The sequence below is a fragment of the Myripristis murdjan genome, chromosome 22 (assembly GCF_902150065.1).
Source record: "Myripristis murdjan chromosome 22, fMyrMur1.1, whole genome shotgun sequence".
Taxonomy (NCBI): domain Eukaryota; kingdom Metazoa; phylum Chordata; class Actinopteri; order Holocentriformes; family Holocentridae; genus Myripristis; species Myripristis murdjan.
The window spans coordinates 18,479,278-18,502,612 of NC_044001.1; the positions used below are offsets into that span (position 1 = coordinate 18,479,278).

General features: G+C 44.1%; 1 protein-coding gene across 5 annotated transcripts in view; it reads left to right on the forward strand.

Moving 5' to 3' along the window:
• Window positions 1-23,104, forward strand: part of esrrb (estrogen-related receptor beta) — a 45,940-nt gene extending 22,836 nt beyond the window's left edge. For 4 of the 5 annotated variants that reach the window (XM_030044462.1, XM_030044463.1, XM_030044465.1 and 1 more), the window contains 4 exons: window positions 5,406-5,591; window positions 6,076-6,237; window positions 15,883-16,152; window positions 19,774-23,104. In XM_030044462.1, coding sequence (XP_029900322.1) covers window positions 5,406-5,591; window positions 6,076-6,237; window positions 15,883-16,152; window positions 19,774-20,018 — 863 coding nt within the window. In that variant the 3' untranslated portion in view covers window positions 20,019-23,104. The remainder of the gene's footprint in view (window positions 1-5,405; window positions 5,592-6,075; window positions 6,238-15,882; window positions 16,153-19,773) is intronic. The other variant, XM_030044464.1, reaches the window with a different exon arrangement.
• Window positions 23,105-23,335: the final 231 nt, after the last annotated feature.

A 23,335-nucleotide genomic window follows, 5' to 3' on the forward strand; every position in this document is an offset into this window, starting at 1 on the left:
TAAAGCCTCTCACTTATGAATTCTCTGTCATACATTGTTCACTTATATATATATATATATATATGTACCTCCATTATTTCTCCCATTATTCATTGGAGAGCAGAATTTATAGATGCGTATAAATCTAGTCTCCACCTGAAGCCACAGACTTAGCCCATATGGATCTCCACACAGTAACAGAATCCCCTGGACTGCATGCAGCCAGATAAAGACACAGTGCCAGAAAGACAGAGTAATCGCATTACTATCTGATGAAAAATTTATGCCAATATATCATCTTGGAGAATAAGAGACTACAAAAATATGTAGTCATGGCTATAAATGAATGACCAGTGTCAGGTCAGAGTAAAAAAGAGCGTAAATGTTCAAATATGCAGACTTAGGCTAAGCCGAAGTTACTAATGCACACTTCTGTGTATTCAGCACGTTCCCAGAATGAGAATGACCCTCCTTTTTTAAATAGTGGGTGTCATCACTATACTGCAACCATTATCACTGGCTGATTGAAGTCATGTGCAGGTGTTGTCATCAATCCCTCTCGAATAGCTGGTTTCTGCTACAGTCAAAATCATTTAAAACAGTTCTCCTAATTAATGGAGAATGTGAAGTGCATTTTTGCCTAACCTTCACTAAGAGGCCTGGCACCTTAAAGTGTAACCAAGATGAGATGGAAAGAGCACCGTGTCCACTGTAAGCTCTATGAAGCCGTCGGCTCAACGCCATGCTCAGGCCCAGGGTGTGGAGATGGCCACCACTCATGTGACTGAGGTTGCCACTTACTTTCATTACTGTCGAAAGGTCACATTGTGTCTCAATGGAAAAATCACCTAATTATAACTTTACAGCTCCAACAAAGTCCAGTACTGCCCCCCATGCCATCTCTGGATGAAACAGAAGCTTAAATCCATCACTGTCCTGCACATAATAGAAATAATACACAACATCAACTGAGACCTGGGGAGATTAAAATGTGATGTTTTTCATTATGCTTTCAAAAAAGCAAAGTTTCAGTATTTACAGATCAAGTTCATAAAGTACTAATAGCATGTTCATGTTTGTTACGTTTGGTAGAAAGAGATGTAAGGAAAATAGTCTTCATATCAGCAGTCCGTTTACAGGGTATCTGCTTGGGACCTGTGTTGAGTCGCTGTACTTTCCCCTGACTGTATAAAGGAGGAAGTGATCAATAGAAGAATCAAATGTCAGGGGCAACAGGTTTTTCCTTTGATCAATGGAAACGGATCAGAGCTTAGAGCAAGAGAGAAGACAAGATACTATTGAGAGATTACATTGACATCATTCAGTGGCAGTTGCTCTCTGCCCCGACTTCCTTTCTCCCTCCCTAGCTCACACACGCATCCACACACAGATGCCTCTGCATACATGGATGCACACACACAAGTGCAGAGACGATCACTTAATGTAGAACTTTTTTTTTCCATAATCACACTGTACATTTGGTTAAAGAAAAGAGATTTTTTTCTCCATTGTTGTCACAGTGTAACAATGCTGTTTGTGAAACTGATAAGTAGTAGAGAGCAAGGATAGTGCTGTAGGTAAGCTGTCTTATTCTCCCTGTAGGACAGGTGAGACAGCGTCATTAACAAATGCTGAACAAAGGAGCAGAGAGTGGCTAGGGGCTGATACACAATACATCTTCCCCAGCATGGCATTGTTTTAGTAGACTGGCATGCAAAGAACAAACACATCCCGTAATAGCCACCTCATAGTCACATACAGTACATACATACAAACCGCATTACACTCACACATATAGTCACTGAAATACTTGACATACAAATGGCCACATGCTCTGCAGTACATAACAGAGAGACAAATACAGAGTGCTTGGCTGTATTAATGGATAGAACCAGGAAATCAAGTATCATAGAACCCAATCACTGTTATTTATACAGCTATCCATGTGTGTTTTTGCAGCTTTTTGCAGGGACAAACCTCACTTAAAAAGTACTTTTTGGACATGAATATAATTCAAGCTTGGAAAATCTTTCTACAGGATAGTTCCTGTTTCATAAGTGCCATGTCGTCTTTTTCAATTAGTCATCCGGTGAGTGGGGATGTCAGCTCACCAGGGATATTGCAGCTAACCTGTAAATGGAGTATGTGGGGGGTGTCAGTATGGCAGCCCCTGGGGTCAGCAGATAGGAGGGCCAATGTGTGACCATTTTTCCGCTACCCTCGCTCATCACCACTCGTGATTAAAAATGCTGCAACACACTTACAAGCATGCAAAGCTGGCAACAGGGGTCCTTTGAAATAGTGCTGACGGCAGTTTAGTGAGGCGGCTGCCTTGAAAGGCAGGGTTCACCATGCCTTGCCATGTGGCCTTCTGATTTTCCCAGCTAAAATAGGGTTCGCCTAAGCCCCCCTTGGCATTGCCAACCATCCCAGACATCCTGACACTTTCCCCAGGGAGAGACACCCAGAACAGGTGAGAGGCTCAAAATAAGGGCCCCTGCCCTGGCCGGCCACACAAAGTGAGTGAAGACAGGCCCTTTTGTAGGAGTGTGCTCGGAGGGGGATTATTATTGTTTTTGGAGAGAAAGAAGAGCCCTAGGTCAGCTGGCCTCAGCCCCCACCCCGAGGCCTGCGTTAATCCGTGCACAAATGCCAGCCGCCTTGGCCAAAAGCCCTCTCCCCTAGCACCCTGCTTTGAAGAGATGATACCCGAGCTCACCCACTGCCACCCTCACTGCACTGTGTAGTGGGCCATAAAGCAGCGAGATGACTTTGGGTGACGTAGCACTCAACTCCATTCGCACACTTAACAACACACCTACTGTTTACTCTGGAGGGAGTAATACTGACCGGTCAGAGTGAGACCACTTAAAGCTTTGAGGACCATATGAGCCTCGCAGAGGTCTCTATAAAGTCTGACAGCGAGATGTGAATGAATCGGTGTAGCTGCTCTTCATCACACTCTCTTCCTCCCTGCCTGTGCCTGGCCCTCTTGGACAGTAAAATGAGACAGGTTAGTGCCAAGCTTTAATTCCTGTCAGCATCTGTTAATTATGGCCGGGACTGTTCTAATTAAAAGAGGCACCCATGTACCTTGGAATCCTCACACTGGCTTTGCGCTGGATGACACAGCCACATGACTCAAGCAGCACAGTGGATCACGGTGAGCGGGAGCGCATCCACCTGGCAGCGGCATGAGCTCTTCAGGAGAGCCGGAAGAAACTGTAGAAAGTATTGATATCACGTTTAACAACAAGAGGAATTTTCCATGCCTACAGTAGCGACGGCGCCGTCACAGCTGAATTGGAAAGTTCTTAAGCACTTAAACCCGAGCACCAAGTGGAAGGTGTTTTATGACTACGCTCAAGGCGTCGACAAGATTCCTTCTTATTAAAAAAAAAATTACTTCTTTCTCCTTTTTATTTCTTTCTCTTCTCTTCCTCTTTCTCTCTCTTCTTCATCTTTGATATGATGTGATTCACATAAAGAAGAAATTGTGACATGTTGTGACATGTCCATATATATATCTATATATATATCTACACACACACACACACACACACACACGGATACATTTACACACATATGTATATTATGTGAGTGTTTCTGTGTGTGTAAAGCACAGGTAGTTGCCATCAGATGATTCCCTTGTGCTTGCTGGGAAGGATGAGACTCAGTTGGGAATTGGGGGTAATTAGGTTAGTGGGTTGTCAGTGTCAGGAAATTGAAAGACAATCCTAATCAGATTTGTGTTTCTAGGGAATCAAATAATTTATATAAGTAGAAGAAATCTCTTTATTCTACTGTTACATGATAATACAGTTTGCCGGACCCACCCGTGCATACGGTCTAGCGGAGCAGAGCTATGGCCACGGCAGTTAAGTGGTGAAAATGAAGAGAAGGCAGTTTGCATAAATCCACAGTTGAATTCCTCTTTGTGAAATGAAGGCAACCCGGTTTTATATTACATCATCTGCTTTCCCTTCCTCCGTTCACCCAGCGACCTCCAATCGCTGTGCATGGGACACATCCAAACTCATCCTCTCCAAGAGCACTCGCTGATGGGCAAATTGTATTAGGCTCATTTGCAGTGGCCACACAATGCCCAGGTTTGACACCGTCCTCCCTGTTATAAAGTGATGAAATCATCAAGGAAGTGCTCTGGCTGCGGGTGTCGTTCGCTCAGAGGACGTGGTAGGCTGACAAATTAACTCCTCCCCCACCGCAGGCATTTCGCTGAGCCTTTTTCTCCGCTATGCTTTAGTATAAATTTGTTTAGGGGTTACATTATGCATAGAAGGTGAATTGAAGGGATTGTCCCTGTCGACAGGATTAAGATATCAGGTATATTTTAGCTGTAGCTGTAGCACTGACACTCTGGTCCAAATGTGGGGATGCAGGATATAAATGTTTGCATACAATTACATTAAATAACCAAATACCTGCCCAGTGGTATCAAATAAATAGAACAGTGCAGATGAAATATTTTAACTATGTTGAAAATTAATAGAATAGAAAAGACATCCAAATGGAAACATTCTTATCAAATAATGAGATAATAAATAACTTATGTTATGATGAGGCCAGCTTGACATTTACAGTATCAGTGTGGAACCTGGCCCCCTAGGTGTGGCTGGGGGTGATAAGGCCTCGGTGCTACTCCAGTGAAAGAAGGGTGAAATAAGGGTCTTTTATGGGAAAGCTATACCTAGCTATCTGTCTGCCATAAGACAGTGGGTGTTTTGTTCAGTGTGTGCGGGAGTGTTGCCTTCGCTCACAGGCTGGTTAAGTTTCTTTTCTGGATACCGAAGAGCCAGTCATACCTGAGCTCATACACACATACGCACACACACACACACACATACGCAAAGAGGCGTGTAGCTGGCAGCTAATTAGTATGCAGTCTGCCTCACCCCAAAAGCTAAATAATTAGAGGGCCAGTCTGTGAGATCATTGACCCTGCGTTAAATATTCATATGTTTAGACCTGCTCTGGGCTCAGCTGTGTCACAGTAGACCAGCCAGGCATGGACCACATATGGGAAGGCAGCCGTGCCTCTGACACATCTACACGCTCACGCTCAACCACACAAACGCACACACACAAACACACACATGCTGTCCTTTTGCCATTCTCACAGGCTAGAAACCGGTGTGGTCACTCACATTACTGGTTACCTGAAACTAATATGTGTCAGGCTTTAATTTCTGATTGTGTTACCCTGCATCTTCGCACCAGTGAGAAATGCCTAGCTGTGCATCTCTGATGTAGCGCATCCACTTTCAACTGTGAAGTTTTATGCCATGACTTTTTATGGCCTAGTTAATTTTCATTCATTTGACTGCCTGTAATATTATTATGATATCCCTGAAGATGTAGGTTGAGAAGATAAACTCTTTTGTCCCCTCCTCGTTTCTCCCCCCCAGGCGTGCGTCTGGACCGCGTGCGAGGGGGCAGACAGAAGTACAAGAGGAGGTTGGACGCAGAAAACGCCCCGTACCTGGGCTTGACGCTCCCCCCTCCCACCAAAAAGCCTCGTGAGTACCGCTCCTCCGTCACTAGCCCATTGTCTCGCTCCTCTGTCGCCCCTCCTGTGCCAGGCCAGCAAGCAGGTAAAGCGCCAAGGCAAAATTCTAGGCCAGACTCACGTTCGTTCCCCTGCCTCTTTCATGTTTGGACAGTTGAGAGTTCATCGGTCAGAAATATAGGCCAGGTATTGTTCCGGTCAGAACTGAATTATGATAAGTCTCTGAGCAGATGACCGATATTAAACAATGACAGAGTGCTCGGGGACACTAGTGCTTCACATTCTCACACATACTTTTTTCTCTCTCTTGTATTCTGTAGGGATAAGTGCTTTTAGTGCCTTCATTTCACTCATACAAATGTAAGCTCCATCCATTAGTTTGCATAATGAGCAAAAAGAGACAAAGGGACAAAAATGCGTCCGTCGTTTGTATAGTGTGGTACAATTTTACCGTTACACAGTGTTTATCAGTGTAGGGTATCTTTGCGCCTCGCTGAGCATTGCAGCGATGCGACCTATGACCTCCGCTCTGCTTTGACAACCCCCTCCTCTTCCTCTTCCGTCCCCAGTCACAAAGATAGTGTCTCACCTGTTGGTGGCAGAGCCGGAGAAGATCTATGCCATGCCTGACCCCACCATGCCGGAGAGCGACATCAAGGCGCTGACCACGCTGTGCGACCTGGCTGACCGCGAGCTGGTGGTCATCATCGGCTGGGCCAAGCATATCCCAGGTATGCAACAGATATTTCCTTTTTTCTTTCCTTGTGTTTTTTTTTTAAACCATTCCTTTCTGTTTTATGTGAGATGCAGCTTATCCTATTTTCATTTTCTCCACTCACTCTGTCTCTCTCACATGAATATGCTCATATTCACACACACATACACATAGATAATTAATGCTAGCAGCTAACCCAGCCCGCGGGTATGTTGAATGGGGGGGTTGAGGGGCAAAACGGACACAGCTTTTCAAGAAACAAATCAATAGAGTGCTGCTTAAATCCCTGCATTGAATGGGGAGGGGGACACAGTCCTGGAGCCGATGTGTATCATAATCACAAGGGAGATTTAGAGCAGAGTTGGGGACCCGCCCAATCAAACAAGACATCACATCTCGCACATGCACGCACACACACTCACTCACAAACACACACTTCCACTGAATTATTGATGGGCATAATCATGTTTCTTCCTTGCCCCATAGACATTCTGATAGACGAGGTGTTAGGTTATAAGAGGCTGTTGAATTAAGGATACTGCGCCTCACGTCAGCAGAGATTTTGCTTCCTTCAAGAGTTTTCCTCTGATTTTGACAGAGAACACATTGTTTGGCCGCTCTTTTTTGCAACCAAAGCAGATTCTCCTTGATCTTGAGCTTGACCCTCCATAACTCTATAACATTACGGTGCTGCAGCCATGGAGAGGGAACACACTAAATGAATGTGTCCCTCAGCGGCACCTCCATAACCTCTTCTCATCAGCATAACTTGGACAGGGACAGAGCTGTCAGCAAGGCAGGGCCCCTGCGACAGCATTACAATACTGACACACAAACACACACACACATACACATGCGTTTAAGCGTGTGTGTTTGTGCATGTTTTAGTTCCAGAGTCCGCCTGAATTCAGCATCATATCAGTTTACTCCGAAGATGAACTGCAATCCCAATTCAGAGATTTAGAAGGCCCATTTATTTTCAGTGAAGTGGAGTGGACTCCAGCTGACCTCAGGCGGGTGCATTTCGTGCTGAAAAGGTATTAGAGTATTTCTCAGAAGGGTATTAATCAGGTACAGATCTGATAGTAAGGAGATTAGGGATGGATATGCTCCCAGCCCCGGCCTCAACCCCCGTCCCTTACCCATCTAAACTATCTGGATCGCTCCACGTGGGCCCTGCATGGTCAGCAGGGTGAGAGTTTAACCAAGGAGCTTACTCAGGACTGGATCACAACTGACCCAATAACACACTCTCATCGACATGACCCAAAACGTACCAGCATAGCACACGCACACACACACACTGATGTGCTGGCCATGCACATCGCTGCCACAGTACTTTACATACAGACGCATGTACTGTGCAGGCATGAAGACATCACTCACTGAGACACTAAGACTTGCACACACAGACACACACGGATCCAGAGAGCACACAAAAATGTTTTATAGTTCATCGAAAAAAAATATGTTGAAAACTTAACAGGTCATTTGAGGTAACTGAGTCACTGACTTCGTTTTAAATACTGCTGTATACTGTATTATGGCAGGGATTAGTGTTTCTACGTGTATATTCTGGGCTACTAGAGGAATTAATTAAAACTGAGCACTATTTTTTTAACATAATGTGTGGCATTAAACAGTTTTGGAAGTGCATCATCAATTTATTATCTGTAAACTCCAACTATGTTTTTACGAGCGTCATAGCTTATTAGCGCTGCGCTGATCAGATTATCCTAACACCTATTGTGCAGTGGATAGATTTATAATGTTAATGGGATTTGCTATACAGATTGTGGCAGACGGCTTGTCATTCTGAATGCGTTGATAATGATCATTTAACCCAAAACCTGAGGCAGTAAGCCTTCATCTGACGGGCCCAATTTGCGAATACCTGGTATTGAATAGACAGTTCTGCTAAACAAGCTACCTGACAGATGACAGGCTGTAAGTAGATTATTCTGAGAATGCCTCTGTTTACATACGCCTGCACGCAAACTTGGGTTTTTGTTGTCCATTTGTTTACCTTTAACTGTCATTTTATTTTAAAATCAAAACCTTGCTCGTTCTTTTTACATTAAAAAAAAAAAAATACCACGCGACTCGAAATAGAGAGTTACAGTTCAGCTGAGAGCTCAGTCTGTGTCTGTCCCTTTGGTGGCGTCTGTATTAGGACAGTGGGTCTCCTCTGGCCATGAAATGGCTGCATAATTGAGTTGTACATGGCTGAACCTGATCAGAGACGGTTCACTGGTTGAGCGAGACTCCATGCACTAACACTCCGTGCAACAGCGGTACCCCAGGGCAGCCTACCATGCTCAGCTCCTACCATATTTCTCCCTCCATCCACTCTGGGAGAAGAAAAACTGCTGATTGCATTCTGATAGATTTTTGCGGCCTTTGGCAATGGAATTAAAAAGATTAACAGTTCATTATGAAGTAGACCACATTGATTAGGCCATTGACAGATGGGCCAATGACCAAAGTCCAAATTTAACAATTTAGACGTCAGGAAAATTGGCACTTACCTTCTCCCAATTGATTTTTAATTTCCCCTTTTCTCGACTAACATTTGAAAAAGCGGTTTAAAAGTGCTGTAATTTGCAATAGAGTGGCCCTATTGAGTTCTAATTTGAAGGTGATTTGATGATAGCCAAGCTGTATCATTAGCCTAGATGGTATCTTTGTCTTACAGGGTCCAATGTCAGCTTTGTCATCTCGTGTCTCCATACAGTGAAAGAGGAAGATGCGTCAGTTTGCACACCTGAAGTATTTTCACAATAGTTTTAATCACGATAAAGCAAATCAAACAAAATGCAGACAAGTATAAGGACAGAATTCATCAAATCGATCATGCTACAATTGTAGTAGATATTGGGGACTGTTGTGTGAACAAGCAAGAATCTTTTCATAGGTTTGCCGCTGCCAGGCCTCGGCCTTGCCCTCATTCTGGATCTGCTTTTGATTAATTGATAATCACTGCAGAGCTTTTGGACACCGGTGTCACTGCTCCAAATAGCGCCACGAAGCTGCGTCTAACACGGCTGTTGCCTGAGGGGGGCAGGGTCATTAGGAGTAGTGTTAGGGGGATGCTGACAGATGGCTTGTTGCTCCTAAGGTGCTAACAACCTTTGACACACATAACAGTCCACTGTCCACCCCTCTGGCCCCCTTCCATCTCCTAAAGCTGCATTTCACTCTGTCCAAGAGGTTTAGGGAAGAACTAAGTATACTGACAGCGTCAATACACTGGAACCTGTTTACCTCCTTGACATTGCTCCCTTCCTCAGTAGTGGTGATGATTGCCACACAGGGGGGTACCAGTGTGACCCCTCTAACCCAGTGCCACTCCACCCGCCTCTCCCATCACCTCCCAGGCACAGTGGGAATGTCATGCACTCAAATGTAAAAACTGCCATGCATGCTGCTTATACAAGAGGTGCTCATTGTTAGATGTTTGCTCCCATCCCAGCTGCCCAGGCCAGGATGTTTTCAGCTGGGAATTCTCCTAGGGCTAAAGAGATGAACGAACACTGACGTATTCCTCTTCTGCTATTTGCATCCTGTGCATCGGGACTACTTCTCCTCTGACATATCACCCCAAGAATGTAAAATATTTAAACATTGTTCTTGGCACATTTTTTTTTTTTTTTTTGTAGCTCATTTTGATTATTTTCACATTACTTTAAAACATCCAGAGTAATAAAGCAATACATTCCCCACCATGTTTTTATTCCAACATCCTACTTGTGTGTTTCTGCATGGTTTTGTATTAGATTTAGACCAGATTAATCTAATGAAATATCCTTGTTTGCGCTGTTCCATTCATTACTGGTGTTTTGGGAATATTCATCATCTCTGCTTTATTGGATTTCACCTCATCAGCTCGGCATTTGACAGACAACCGTGCGGCTGGCGTGTTAGCTGTTAGCGGGGAAGGCAGCGATGTTAAAGAGAGATCGCTCCTCTTGTATGTTGTCGTGTTTGTGTCAGCTCAGCCCACCACCATAACCACTCCACCCACCCACCCATCAGCCCACCCTCCTCCAGCCCCCTCTGGGCTCCTGTTTTCTCTTTGCCATTAAATTGTGAAATCTACTTACTGTGTTGCCAGCCTGATCCCACTCAAGCTGCGTAATCTCCTTGTAATAGAGTGTGAATACTGCCGGGCAATAAATCAGCACCTCATCAGTGCACTTTATTAAATATAGACACCAACAGACAGCTCTTAGTATATTCAATTTACCCTCTGACGTAGGCTTCAACACAGGAGATAAAGATAGATTGAGCAATCAGGTGGATGCTGAGGCCTGAACCCGGGCAGGAGAGCGGGAGGAAGGCAGAAAAGCTGCAGGGAGATTGAGATGGGGGCGTATCGGAGGCAGACAGGCAGTCAGGGCTGTGCCGGGCCAGGAAAGGGACATCTGCCAGGCATGGTGGGGGAAGGCTTTGTTTAGTCACCGTGATACATGAGCAGGTACATGCAGCATCACGATCATGTGAGTGTGCTGTTCATATTAAGCATCATCATCAACATCAGTGCCTGAAAATGTAGCATCTGTGTGGCATTTTGTGTTTTGCGTAAGATCTCCTGTAGGAAATTGCGTATGCTGTTGTGCCTTTAAGTCGTCGTCAGCAGACCGCTGTCCCTCATTAAGCAGTGTTGCTGGATGGCAGCGGAGATAAATTATGTGTAATTATGGCAATGATTAAAGCCTGATTCGTCCTGGTCTTTGGGGCTAAACAGAGATATATAACATCAGTGGCGGGCAGTGGGGCCCTGGGGAGGGCTAAAGACTCCCATGCTAGGGTCACGAGGTCAGAGGGTGCAGATTAAGACAAGGGGATTACTGTATTTAACGTTATTCAACCTCATAACGTTCACAGGCTGCTGGTCAAATCACCCATTCCCTAGCTACTTAAAATGGGATAATGGGCTGGTTATCGTGTTGAAAGGAAGCAGATAGCCAGCTCTCCTGAAAGTGAGTGCTGAAGCTAAAAAAAAAAAAAAAAAACAAGATTTACTTTCAATCATCAGCCTCTTTTTCATCGACTGAATTTAGTTTGTATTGACATGATTTTGTCCAGTATAAAACCGCCTTTGTGCCACCAAATCAGGATTGAGGGAAGGCTCACAGCAAACGGAGCAGTTTCTGTTGTACATGTGGCTGGACTTCAGGTCAAATTATTTATGTCAAGCGCAGCAATTTATTACCAAGCTGCTATTGATTGGGTCCTCCTGACGCTGTCATGTAAATTCAGGAAGAATCATAGTCGGCAGCTGCAAGTTACACACACACACACACACACGTGCACACACAAACACACAGATCTAAACCAATACTCATGCACACAGACGCGCGCACCATTATGAATCTGCTGAAAATTGTCCTTCATTCCAGTATTGGTGATACGTCTCCCACTATAGAATAAGGCACTGTGCCAGATCACAGGAGCCTATACAAATCAGAGGTGCATACATCTTTTTTCTCCCTGTCCTCTTTTTTAAGGCTATCATCTAAAATAGAAAGCTTTGATATAGAATAAGCTTATGGCAGCATGATCATTCAGCACAGTTTGAAGTTAGGAAGAAAAAAAAAAAAAGATGAGCTGAACCTCTGGGGTCCTGTTAGGGGCATTTTTACTCCAACTGGAGCCTGGAGAGCACTTGACTTGGCTGAGGTGAGATTGCCGCTGGGCAGAAGTCTTCAGGGCCTGCTTGTCCTTCTGATAGCAGGCCATGATAGATCAGCCCCTGTCCAGCCAGAATTACTCTCTTTCCTCTCTCTATCTCCCTCTTCCTTTCCCCTCATGCTCTCTTCCCCTTTCGCTCCCTGCTGCTCCCTTTCTCTCTCTCCCTTATCTCCCTCCTCGCTGGCACATATCTTCTCCTCTCTTTTCTCCTCCATCTCCCTCTCTTTCTCTCTCTCGCCATTTTTTTTTCCCCCTTTCTCTCCCTCCCTCTGTCTGCTCTGTCGTCTGATTGAGGGTGAGTTACGAGGGGGCTGCAGCTGGAGGGGGCCACCGTGCCTCGTAATTACATCTCTTTTTATTACCCGCGCTAATGGCCCTCGGGGAGAGGGAAACAATAATAAATTAATAGAATATGAACTCCAGCTCAACAGAAATCTCCAGCATTTCATTTTGGACCGTCCTGTGCTCTGGCAGATGAAACAGTGCTCTGATTAATCTCTGCGAGGGGTTTGAACCAGCCGTCTGTGGGTTTGGGCTGCCCCCTCCTGCCCACAGCCAAGGGCTTTTGGGGAGATAAAGGGAGAGAGGATGTGGGTTTTGGCTCCCTTGTTGGTCTTTAGCGGTCTTGTTTTCACTTGCAAGCGATGAATAACGGTGTATTGATGTAGTTACAGTGGTTAGTGGTGCTGTTTCTCAATCCCATACAGTATATTTATTTTTGCTCCTTCGTCCAGATCGGATTGAGTTGCAGTGATCCACATACAGGATAAACTTAATCACATCTTGTAATGTGGAAAATCAAAATGCCTGGGAGACATAATTTCCCCATGAGCAGGGTGCTTAACTCAAAGTGAACAAAGAAAAGAAAAACTCTGCATTGTTATTATCTCCCTATTCTAGCCTGGAAGCCTTTCAGACCGAGATTTGCCGGTGCACTCAGCAGTGGAGTGGAAAAGGCCCTTCAAGCGCACAGACAGGCCTCTCTGATTTGGTCAATATTGTGTCATGTTTGGTCAAACCCCACCAAGGCAGTGGGCTGGAAATGAAGATGTAAATATTGATATTTCATTAGAGGAAATCACCCACTCTGACGGCACTTAACCGGGCCGCCTTCAGAGTGCGGCGGCCGGAGCGCCGTGTGACCTGCGGAGTCGGGAAGTCACTTCATTACTCGATTAAATTGAGTGGAAAAAGGCGAGGCAACGACACGAGATCCCATTTGGAGCGATAATTTAGGCCCTGAAGAGAGGGGATGGAGCAGGGGAAAAACACCACCTCTCCATCTCACAACACTGGATTAAATTCAAGGACTTTTAGCGTCAAAGGTAATTGTAGGCTGCTGGGCTCCATGTGTGCATATGGCTGAGAGGTGTCTGCTGTATCAGAGCAACTCTAAAGCCTCTCCAACAAGCCCTGAACAAGGCCTTCATATGGGCTGTCACATTGGGAGTAGCGCTTTAGTTCCGCTTCAGTCCTCCTTGGCATTAAAAGGCTAGACAAAGCCTCGCCTGTGATTGTGATGCCAACCTGATGCGGCAATCAAGACCGCGTCCATGCTTGCATGACAATTTCCCTTCGGCCAGTCCACATTCTGTCCGATTTAATGGCCACGTATGCAGACAAGGAAATTACACAATGAAAGATTTTAAGATGCGTTCTGGATATGAGTAATGGCACGGACCATTACAAAATATGACTTATTGTCTCTGCTGATAATAGCCGACTGTTTTGAGTGCTTTCGGCAGTTTGCTTTGTTGGGTCTAATTTGGGATGAGCGCTCCTCAGACCCCTGACCGGTCCAGCCAGGCGCCGGCACCTTCTGTGTTTGATCAGAGCACTCCATTCTACTGACTATTGATTCCCCTTCACAATGTGAAGGCCCTCACATTCTGATCACAATCTGTTAATTAATGTATCCTCCAGCTCTTCCCCTCCTGTGGTCATCACCACGATAAGGGAAATTGAACACTCAGGTACTCCTCTCTCGCTCCTCTTGTCTCTCTCTCACACACACACTCTCTCTCTGTTCTGCTTTTTACCGCTTTCTCCCACCTTCCCTCATCATGTCCCTCATTCTTGTCCACCTGGATGTGCGTGTGTTTGTATGTATGTGTGTGTGTGTGTGTGTGTGTGTGTTGGAGGCGATAAACATCAGGCTTGTGACTACGCCCCCCAGTGAGATCATTTATATTTAAGAGAAAACATGGGGCGGAGGTGTGGTGAGCACCCTGGTCAATACTGTAATCTATCGCCTCTTAATCACGCCACGGCAGATAGCATGGCAGCGGCAAACTTGTAAAAGCAATCATTTTAATCAGGGTCTGAGTTGAAGGGCCTAATATGCTGTCAGAATGGGCGGCCCGCAGGCACTCGGCGCAGGGGGAGGGGATCTGGGAGATGGAGGGGTGGCGGGGGGAAGGCTTCACACAGTTTATTGACAGCTGAAGGGTAGTACGAGGGGAAAAACGGATGAGATGGCTATCTGGCTATCTGTTCCTCTCTCTCCCCTTCCCTTTTTGCCTTTACCCTTTTAATTTGTTTGAATTTCTCACAGCCCATCTTTGGGGGATTGAGCGGTTCTGTTCCAAGCATATGTAGAGGCGTTCGAGGGGGGAAATAACAGCAGTTTGATGCCAGTAAGACAGTTTTAGCCTGTTTTAAATGGAGGGTGATGGGCGATAGGGAGGTGTGCATGTGTGTATGTGTGTGTGGGGGTTAATCAGGTCTTCAGGCTGGGGTTGAACCATGACCCTCTTCTGTGTGTGTTTGCACCTGTGTCTGTTTATGTGCGCGTGTGTATGGATTTTACGTGCATAAGTGTCAACAGGCTCCGCACATGTGCTTGTGTTTGTTTCCCCGGTCGCATGCGTTCGCGCACACGCATATGTTTTTGTATCCATGCACGTCCACATGTGTGTGTGTGTGTGTGTGTACGTGTGTGTTCACTCATCACCTCCCCCTGCTACACGCCGCAGCACCGAGTGCGTGTCATGTCCTCAACCCCTCCAATGAGGATGTGTCTTGGTGCTAATCCCCCTCACACCAATAGCAGCGTGACAGGATACAAAGGGGGTAACCACACGGCTTTGTGTCTCCCAGACCTTTGCACCGATTTACTGTCCTCACTTACAGTAAAGCCCCCTCAAGTGGTCTGACACCGGCCTCAAAGAGGACCTTCCACACTGCTTTTAAAATTAAACACCCCGTGCTAACATGTGGCTCGGCATGTAGTCCAGGCAACCGGGGCGAGGCTCAACAACTCATGTTTGGTTTGCTGATCAACCTTAGGTCAAGAGAGAGCTGATTAGTAAAACACATACGGTTTTAACATGAGAGAGCAATTTGCTTTGTCTCATTTAATTTGAAATTATTTATATGACTTTTTTCTGAAGAAATTCATTTGAAGATGGAGCAGGGTCGCACATGCATATTTCAAAATATTGTTTACGTGCAAACAGAAATGCATAGATGCCACGGATGGGCATTGGCAGGGACCTCACAATACAAAACAATCCATGGGTCACGATACGATTTGTACCATGATGCATTGCAACACTCAACAGAATTGAATGAAAATGTCTAAGTAGAGCTAAATGAATAAAATGTGCAACATGATAAATCAGGTGACTCAAAGCAAGTTAATTAAAAATTACCATTTCAATTTATTAAAACAGAATTAACTCAATGCACTTCCTTAACACAGTGCACTAAAATGTAGGTGTCATTAAATTGTATGAAAATAAAGTGTAGAAATTGTACATATGAACACAATGAGCCATAGAATAAATACAGTATTCAGAAAAATGATATTGCGATATTCAGCTGTATCTACTTTTTTTCCCACAGATGTAATAAATGCACACACACACACACACACACACACACACACAAACACACAGACTTCTGTCCACTTTTCCTTGGAGGTGATGTCCTCACATCCTGATGGAGGTTCCCCCTCTCTCCCCAGGCTTCTCCACTCTGTCTCTGGGAGACCAGATGAGTCTACTGCAGAGCGCCTGGATGGAGATCCTCATCCTCAGCATCGTGTTCCGCTCACTGCCGTACGAAGACGAGCTGGTGTACGCCGAGGACTACATCATGGACGAGGAGCACTCGCGGCTGACGGGCCTGCTCGACCTCTACGTCTCCATCCTGCAGCTGGTCCGCAAATACAAGAAGCTCAAGGTGGAGAAGGAGGAGTTTGTCACCCTCAAGGCCATCGCTCTCGCCAACTCAGGTAGGGCAGCTGCAGCCTGAGAGACACTCATGCATCAGATTTTTGTTTAGGCACATTTTAGGTGCATTTTAAATGTTAAAAAAATTGTTGAATTACGCATTTGTAAAGAAGTAGGAATTTTAAGTGACTGCATTTCAACTTATACATGAAAGTGGAATTGAAAATTCTCTATTGACATGGAAAACACTTTGCTCTGTAGAAACATTTATTTCAATTTGTTTTATTGAGAAATGTGGTTATTATGATGAGGCACATTTTTGGTTCATATTAATAATATGTCAAGAATTGTGTGAGGAATATAAAATCGTCAGAATTATAATTAGGAAAATAGGATTTACACCCCATGCATATCATGAATTTGAATTTTACTGGATTTTGCAACTTAAATAATGCAAAAATCTTTTTTGCATAATCAAATATCTAAATGAATCCTTTTTTAACAATACTTGACCCTGAATTTAATAAGACACTTTTAAACACACCAACCTTTCCCAAAAAATCTATTTTTAAAAAATATATTTACCTTTACATTTTATGTTATTTTATACTGTTGTCTATGTTTATGTTTTCATGTCATCATTTAAATTAATTTTTGCAAAATTACTACTGTTTTTTCCCCTTTCCTTTTATGATACAAGTTCAGCCACTTGTTTTGAAGATTTTTTTTTCTCAAAAACTGCTATCAGTCTTAAATACAACAAATTTTTTGACCTGAAACCAGTCACCTTAGAGGAAGCAATAAGATGAGTTACATTATAAACTTTTACTATTTTCATTTACACAAATCACAAACTAACATGGTGTATGAAAAGTACACTGAAGATACACCATTTTATTTAAGAATACTTCAATCCTTTTCATTCGTGAATTTATTACTACTGTAAGGATTTTTAGTTTTACCCATTGCACATGAGGATGATTTAATTTTTTTTCATTATGTAAGAAGTTTGTATACTCCTCAAACCTCTGACTGTGTACACCAGTTTGATATCCAGAGTCTGTAAAGTGTCGTCCAACACGCTTTCTGAAATGACATTTCTTAGTTTTTCCTGGAGTTTTTGAGTGTAACCTTTAGTTTGGAGCGTGAGACGGGGAGATGGAGAGAAGATAAGGGCATTGTGTGTGAAAAGAAGGAGGAAGGGAGCGAGGAGTGAGCTTTTTAATTGAACGCCTTCCATGTTGTGGTATTTCTCCATCGCTCCCTCTCTCCCTCTCTTTCTCTATCTCCATAACAGTAGCTGCGGGGCACAGCAGCCACAGGAGATAAATTTAGCATTTCATTAGGAGCACAGGGGCTGTCAATAAAATGTGTTAAGTCGAATGGAATGAGTATCAGGGAGTGATAGGCCTCGTTTGTTCCAATGCGAAGACGGCACGCCGCTATCGACAGGCTGCTTTTGAGAAGGCAGGACCTGTCCCTCTCTGATCAATGCACGCCTGGGTCACCGGGCCGCTTTCCCTTGTTTTGTCCGGGCTGAAAAATGAAAATGCTGATGGTGGGGCTTTGCTTTCAGACGACAGAGCTTTGGTCGGGAGGTGGGGTGTGGAGAGGAGAGATGGGGGTCGAGGAGAGAAGAAGAGGGAGGAGGAGGAGGAGGAGGAGGAGGAGGGTGTCCGGAACGTTAGAACAAGGTCTCTGGGAGATCACTCTCCCGGGAGCCCCTCTGTCTGACAGCTGTGAAAATTCATAGCGATTGATTTTGTAATTAGCAGTTTATCAATCGGATCGACGTGGGCTCTCTGATGGATTGCAAGGAAATTGTTTCTTCAAAGTTGTTTTTTTAAGCCTACCCCTCCTCCAAGGGCTACAGGCTGTGTGCTCTCTGTGTTTTGCTCCCCTTTCCTTCCCATCTGCTGAGACGTCTCTATCTCTCTGTTTTTAAATTTTCCAAAAAACATTCCATTATAGTGTGGTTCAGATCAGGTTTATCTCTGAAATGTGTGCGTGTGAAACGCTCCTGCATGCATCCGAAAATATATTCAACGGAAGAGGAAACCGTTGCATTTTTCCCACACATTGAGTTTGATTTGTTAAAATGTAACTTGTTAGGTTGTGACCCCAAGGAGAGTCACTGTGCTGCCCGATGCTCTGTGAAATGAACAGGAGATAATTATGTCACATCACATCCTCATCAGAGATTTTTTTTTGTTCTTCCATCCTCTTCCTCCCGTGCCTCCCTCCCTTCCCCATTCACTTTCCAAAACGACCTACTTCATTTTACCGCTGTGGATTTGAAAACCGTCAGGGTGAGAAATGTCTCAAGGTCTTGGGAATACAGTTGTTCCAGTCAATGAATTTGGGGCGAAGTCTAAAATCTGTTTTGCCTTTTATTGTCCCGTGTGGTAAAATATGCACCGCCAAGGTGAGACGAGTCAGGCAGCCAATGACATGCTGCCTCTGGAGTGCCAGACACCGGTTAACCAGTGAGAGAACCGCGACCCCAGACTATCCCTGAGAGAGGGAGAGGCTGGGAGATAGAAACACAGGGAGAGGCAGAAAAGGGGAAAATGAGAGGGGAGCGCGGTAACATGATGTACAGTAGGAACAGTACAAACGGTGGCACTGTAGCAGAGAGAAACGTTACAGAGAGAAACATTCGACACCGAAACTGTAGACTGACATCTTTAATACTGAGCAGGAGGTGAGAGAGAGTCGCTGCTGTTGTTGTCATTACAGCATAATGAACACACTTGACATTGTAATTCACAGCCATGTTTATCAATCCAAAAATAAAAAAAAAGAAATAGTGTTTTGCTCTGTGGTATAGTTGGTATTCTCTGTTCTATTTTATTTTTTTTTATTTTTATTTTTTTTAAATATGCCGCTATAAACAAATTACAGACAAAGTACAGATACTACAAAACTGAGCAGTGCAAGTATTTGGTCCATTTTGAATGCACAGGTTTGCTTAAATGGTTTTGAAACTGAACGATGATAAACCCTGCTACACAAATGCCACATTTGTCGTCGCATTTAGTCGCAAGATAAGCCTGATAGTTTTTGTTTTCTCTCTACTTCGATGCTGAGAAACCCCTTTGAGGGAATAGGAAGGAAATTAATAGGAAGGAAGTATTGTGTTTAACTGGAGCTTGTTTATGCCGTCCAATTCTCTAATGGAGTTTTTTTTTTTTTTTTTTTTTTTTTTGAAAACAATCTGTCCTTTGGAACAGTGAGGTGTTTAATGTGTACTCATTCAACAGAGATTGGCTGCTATTCATTCCATTGTTGCTACAGACTATTCAGTCTCACTGGTCAAAGGCCACATGAATATCCCGCCTAGTCCACTAGACGAAAAAAAAAAGATATTAGATGTTTTTTTTTTTTCTTTTTTATGATCTATTCTTTATCTTGTCAGGGTGTGAGTTATACTGATAATGTGCCCCCCCGCTACCTGACTGCTCTGACAGAGCAGTAGAGATCAATCATGAGGTTTAATTTTGTTTTAGAAAAATCCATTTCCCATCACTCCTGTTATATTACTGGTGTCTCACAGTTCAACTGCATTTCTTGCAGTTTTTCACATTTGAAAATCATTGTTTAGACATTTTCATGTTCTCATTCTGCGGTATCCCGGGACACAATTTCCATGTGTGTTTCTGTGCTCTCTCCCCCCCCATCAGACTCCATGCACATAGAGGACATGGAGGCGGTGCAGAAGCTTCAGGACGCTCTCCACGAGGCCCTGCAAGACTACGAGAGCAGCCAGCATCAGGAGGACCCACGGCGAGCAGGGAAGCTGCTCATGACCCTGCCCCTGCTGAGGCAGACGGCCACCAAGGCTGTGCAGCACTTTTACAGCATCAAGGTGCAGGGCAAGGTGCCCATGCACAAACTTTTCCTGGAGATGCTGGAGGCCAAGGTCTGATTGGAGGGAGGCGAGTTGCCCCGGCATCGGCCACGGCAACAGCGGAGGGCCGCGTTAGCGATGCAGAGAGTGACTTGAACCAAGGCTGCGGGTGCTCGGGAGAGGGAGACGCCCACTGACTGTGCTAGGCTGGACAGAGACCAACCTCTCTCGCTCCTCCTCCTGGAACCCTGGAACACTATCTAAAAAAGAACAAATGCAAAACTTGGTTATTAGTATAAATATAAAATGATGCAGATTAATTTAAAATATATAAGAAATATTATGTACAGTAATAATTTTTTTGTTTTTTGTTTATGGTCTGTGGTCATGCTGTATATGAAGAAGGACCCTTCTGCCCCTAAATATCTTCAGAATAAGTAGTTGCCAGTTCTTGATTAACAAGATAATGGGGTTTCTTTTTTCTCAGAAAACTAAACTTCCTAATATTTGTTCTGAAGAAAACAGAAGTGTCAACAACCACAAACAGACTCACTTGTCTCACAATTGTGTTTTTGCCTGGACTTGACCAGGACATGTATATATTTATTATTGGAAGACTGAGTGTACAGTTCAAAGTCTGGTGAACTCGGTGGCCATTTTCTCTTGTTCTCCTCTTGGAAAAAAAAAGAACTAAAACTGTTACCTAAATGTGAACTCTGTCGATCTAAATGTCCTTGAATATACCTCTCCAGAGCTGTGAGCTGTGTGATCTGTGTGGCTCTGTCTCAGACAGGAACACTTACTGGTCCCATGTTTAACCAAACTAGCATAGGCAGGTACAATAGTCAGTCGTCTTATTCTGTAGTAACTCAGCAATAAAGGGGAGCTGTGGGAAAGCCATGCTTAACCTCCTATCCTTCATGTGCTTTTCGATGCTGCTGTTGCTAGAGGACCATGCCTTCTCATACGTGTGTATCTCAGTCCCACCGGCGGGACACACCGCTGCGCCACGGTTGCACAGTAGTACTTGTTTTCTTTTGTGTGAGTCGGTTCACAAAACTCCTTGAACCCCAAAATTGGTCATTGTTTATGCCCATGGAAATCGCCCCTCGGCATGCAAGTGGATGATCTGATTTGGGCTAGGTGAAAGATGATCAGTGGGTTCGGGGCTGCAGTATCAAAGGATTTATGCCGAGTGGCAGGAGTCCAGGAGATTCCATGTTCAAACAATCAGAGGCCCATATGTCAACCGCTCTATTTTGGGTCCCTTTAAGCCTGCGGCAGTCATCCCACACACAGGGAGCAAGGTGCCCAGCATCTGCTCTCACCATTTTAGACGCCTCCCGTCTTTTAATAGCTGTGCCTGCATTTATAGAGCTTCAACCAAACAGAGGTAAATGGCAGGTGCAGGGCTGAAGTGGTGGCACTTCACACTGGGTTTATTTTTAACCCAGCAGGAGGTTGTTGTCTGCGCGGCCTCCCTCCAGGAGTACAGTAGACACGTGGAACACTTCTTGACCTCATGTTGACACGGTGGCCAGTGCACAGTAACACCCTTCCTACTGGCCAGCAGGCAGGCGGGCAGGCAGGCGGGCATCTGTAAGGACAGCTAAAGACCCCCAAGCGTGCACCATGTGAATAGCTATGCAAGCAACAAAGTGTCAGAGTGCTCCAAAGGGTAACAGCAACCCAACGGTGTGTCGGTGCCAGGTGTTATCTCTGGTGGGAGAGTGAGATCTCATGCTCCCTTCTCCCTGTGTTTAGCTCGATGTCCATGATGCTGGATAGGATTAGTGCCATAGTCCAGTCCAGCAGAGCCGTGCCACTCGTCTCCATGTGAGAGAGAATGTGTCGAGGTGAATGCTTATACTACTGAAGGAATTTATGTGATGTGATAAATTGTGGCGCTGTCACAACAATATGATACTGTGATCAAAGGAATCCCTGACATTGCAAAGGGGTAGAGTTGCCGCCATGCTTGCGATATCATTGGCCAGCATTAATCCAATGGCTGGCACGCTTTTTTTTTTTTTTTTTTCTCCCTTACAGCAGCCTGGTTGGCCACTCGATGAGGGCTGACTACACACCCCAGCACCTAATCATCTCAACTTGAACTAGCGGCTGTCCAGTTAACAAGCTCCAATGTAGAGGGTGACAATATAACTTGAGTTATTTTACTGTTGTGCAATACAACAGGGACCAATTCTGACTGAAACCATGCTAAAAGCATGCTTTTACTTAGATTTGGGAGAATTTGTATGCCATTAAGTAACATTCTAAATCACTCTAATAAAAACAAATGTATCCCGTATATCAGAAGAATATATTTGTTTTACACAATTGTCAAAAACAACTTTGTTTCAATAATAAAAAAAAAATGCAGTACAAATGAGAACTTTTGCAAAAAAAATCTTTACAACTAGTATTTTGTAGAGGCCCAAGATGATCAGCCATAAGAATTCATAACGCTGGCAATCCGTTCATCTCCCTTTAAGATTTTTATTTGCAACATGGCACTGTGTAGAGTAAAAAAAACATGTCTTACATTACAAGCTGTGTCTAAATGTGTAAATATATCAGCGTCAATACAGTAGGTTGCCGAAATACCATTGAAAATGAAGTATGCAGCGCCCTGCTGACTACTACCTCATTATCATAATGTCAATATTTCTCTAATGCAACATGTTCTCCTCTTTGTCATCCTCACCACGACTGTAACCTACCTGAGCCATCCATGTTTTTATCAAAGAACTGCTGTTTCTCTCCCTCAGCGCTCCTGCCAAGACATTTGTAATTGTAGTTAACAGTCTCTTCTCTTCCCGTCCACCCCTCATAGATCTGTTTGTAAGGTAAAGCATGCTTCAAGTTGACCTCATGACTTGGCCATTAGTGGGCGTGACCCCCATTTTGGTTACTAAGCGGGTATGTGTTTTTATGAACATCAGTGTGTCAGAATTGGTCCCTTGATGATAAATTGCAGACAGAGGCAGGAAAATGACCTCCTGCCTCTGTGATCTGAGTATTTATGGTGTGAATTATATCATTTGGCAATGGTGTACATTGATATCTCTGATCGTTGAATCACCAATATCTGTGTAACTTTTATGTTTTGATTTTCAAAAAGGTAAAGAAACGATGAATTAAATATTCCCTGAACTCTGTGATTCATTTGCTTTCCAGCTAAAAATCTGTTGTAACCCCAATTTCCGAGATTGAAGAAGTGCTCGATTGGTTTGATAATTGTTTTATACATCACATTTAAATACAAGCCAGTGCTGTTTAAGGTAACATGGAATAAAAAAAAACAAAACAAAAAAAAACAACTAATAATTATTCTTATAGCTCTTTAAAAAAAAATCTTCATAAATATCTATACTGTATGACATTTGCCCTTT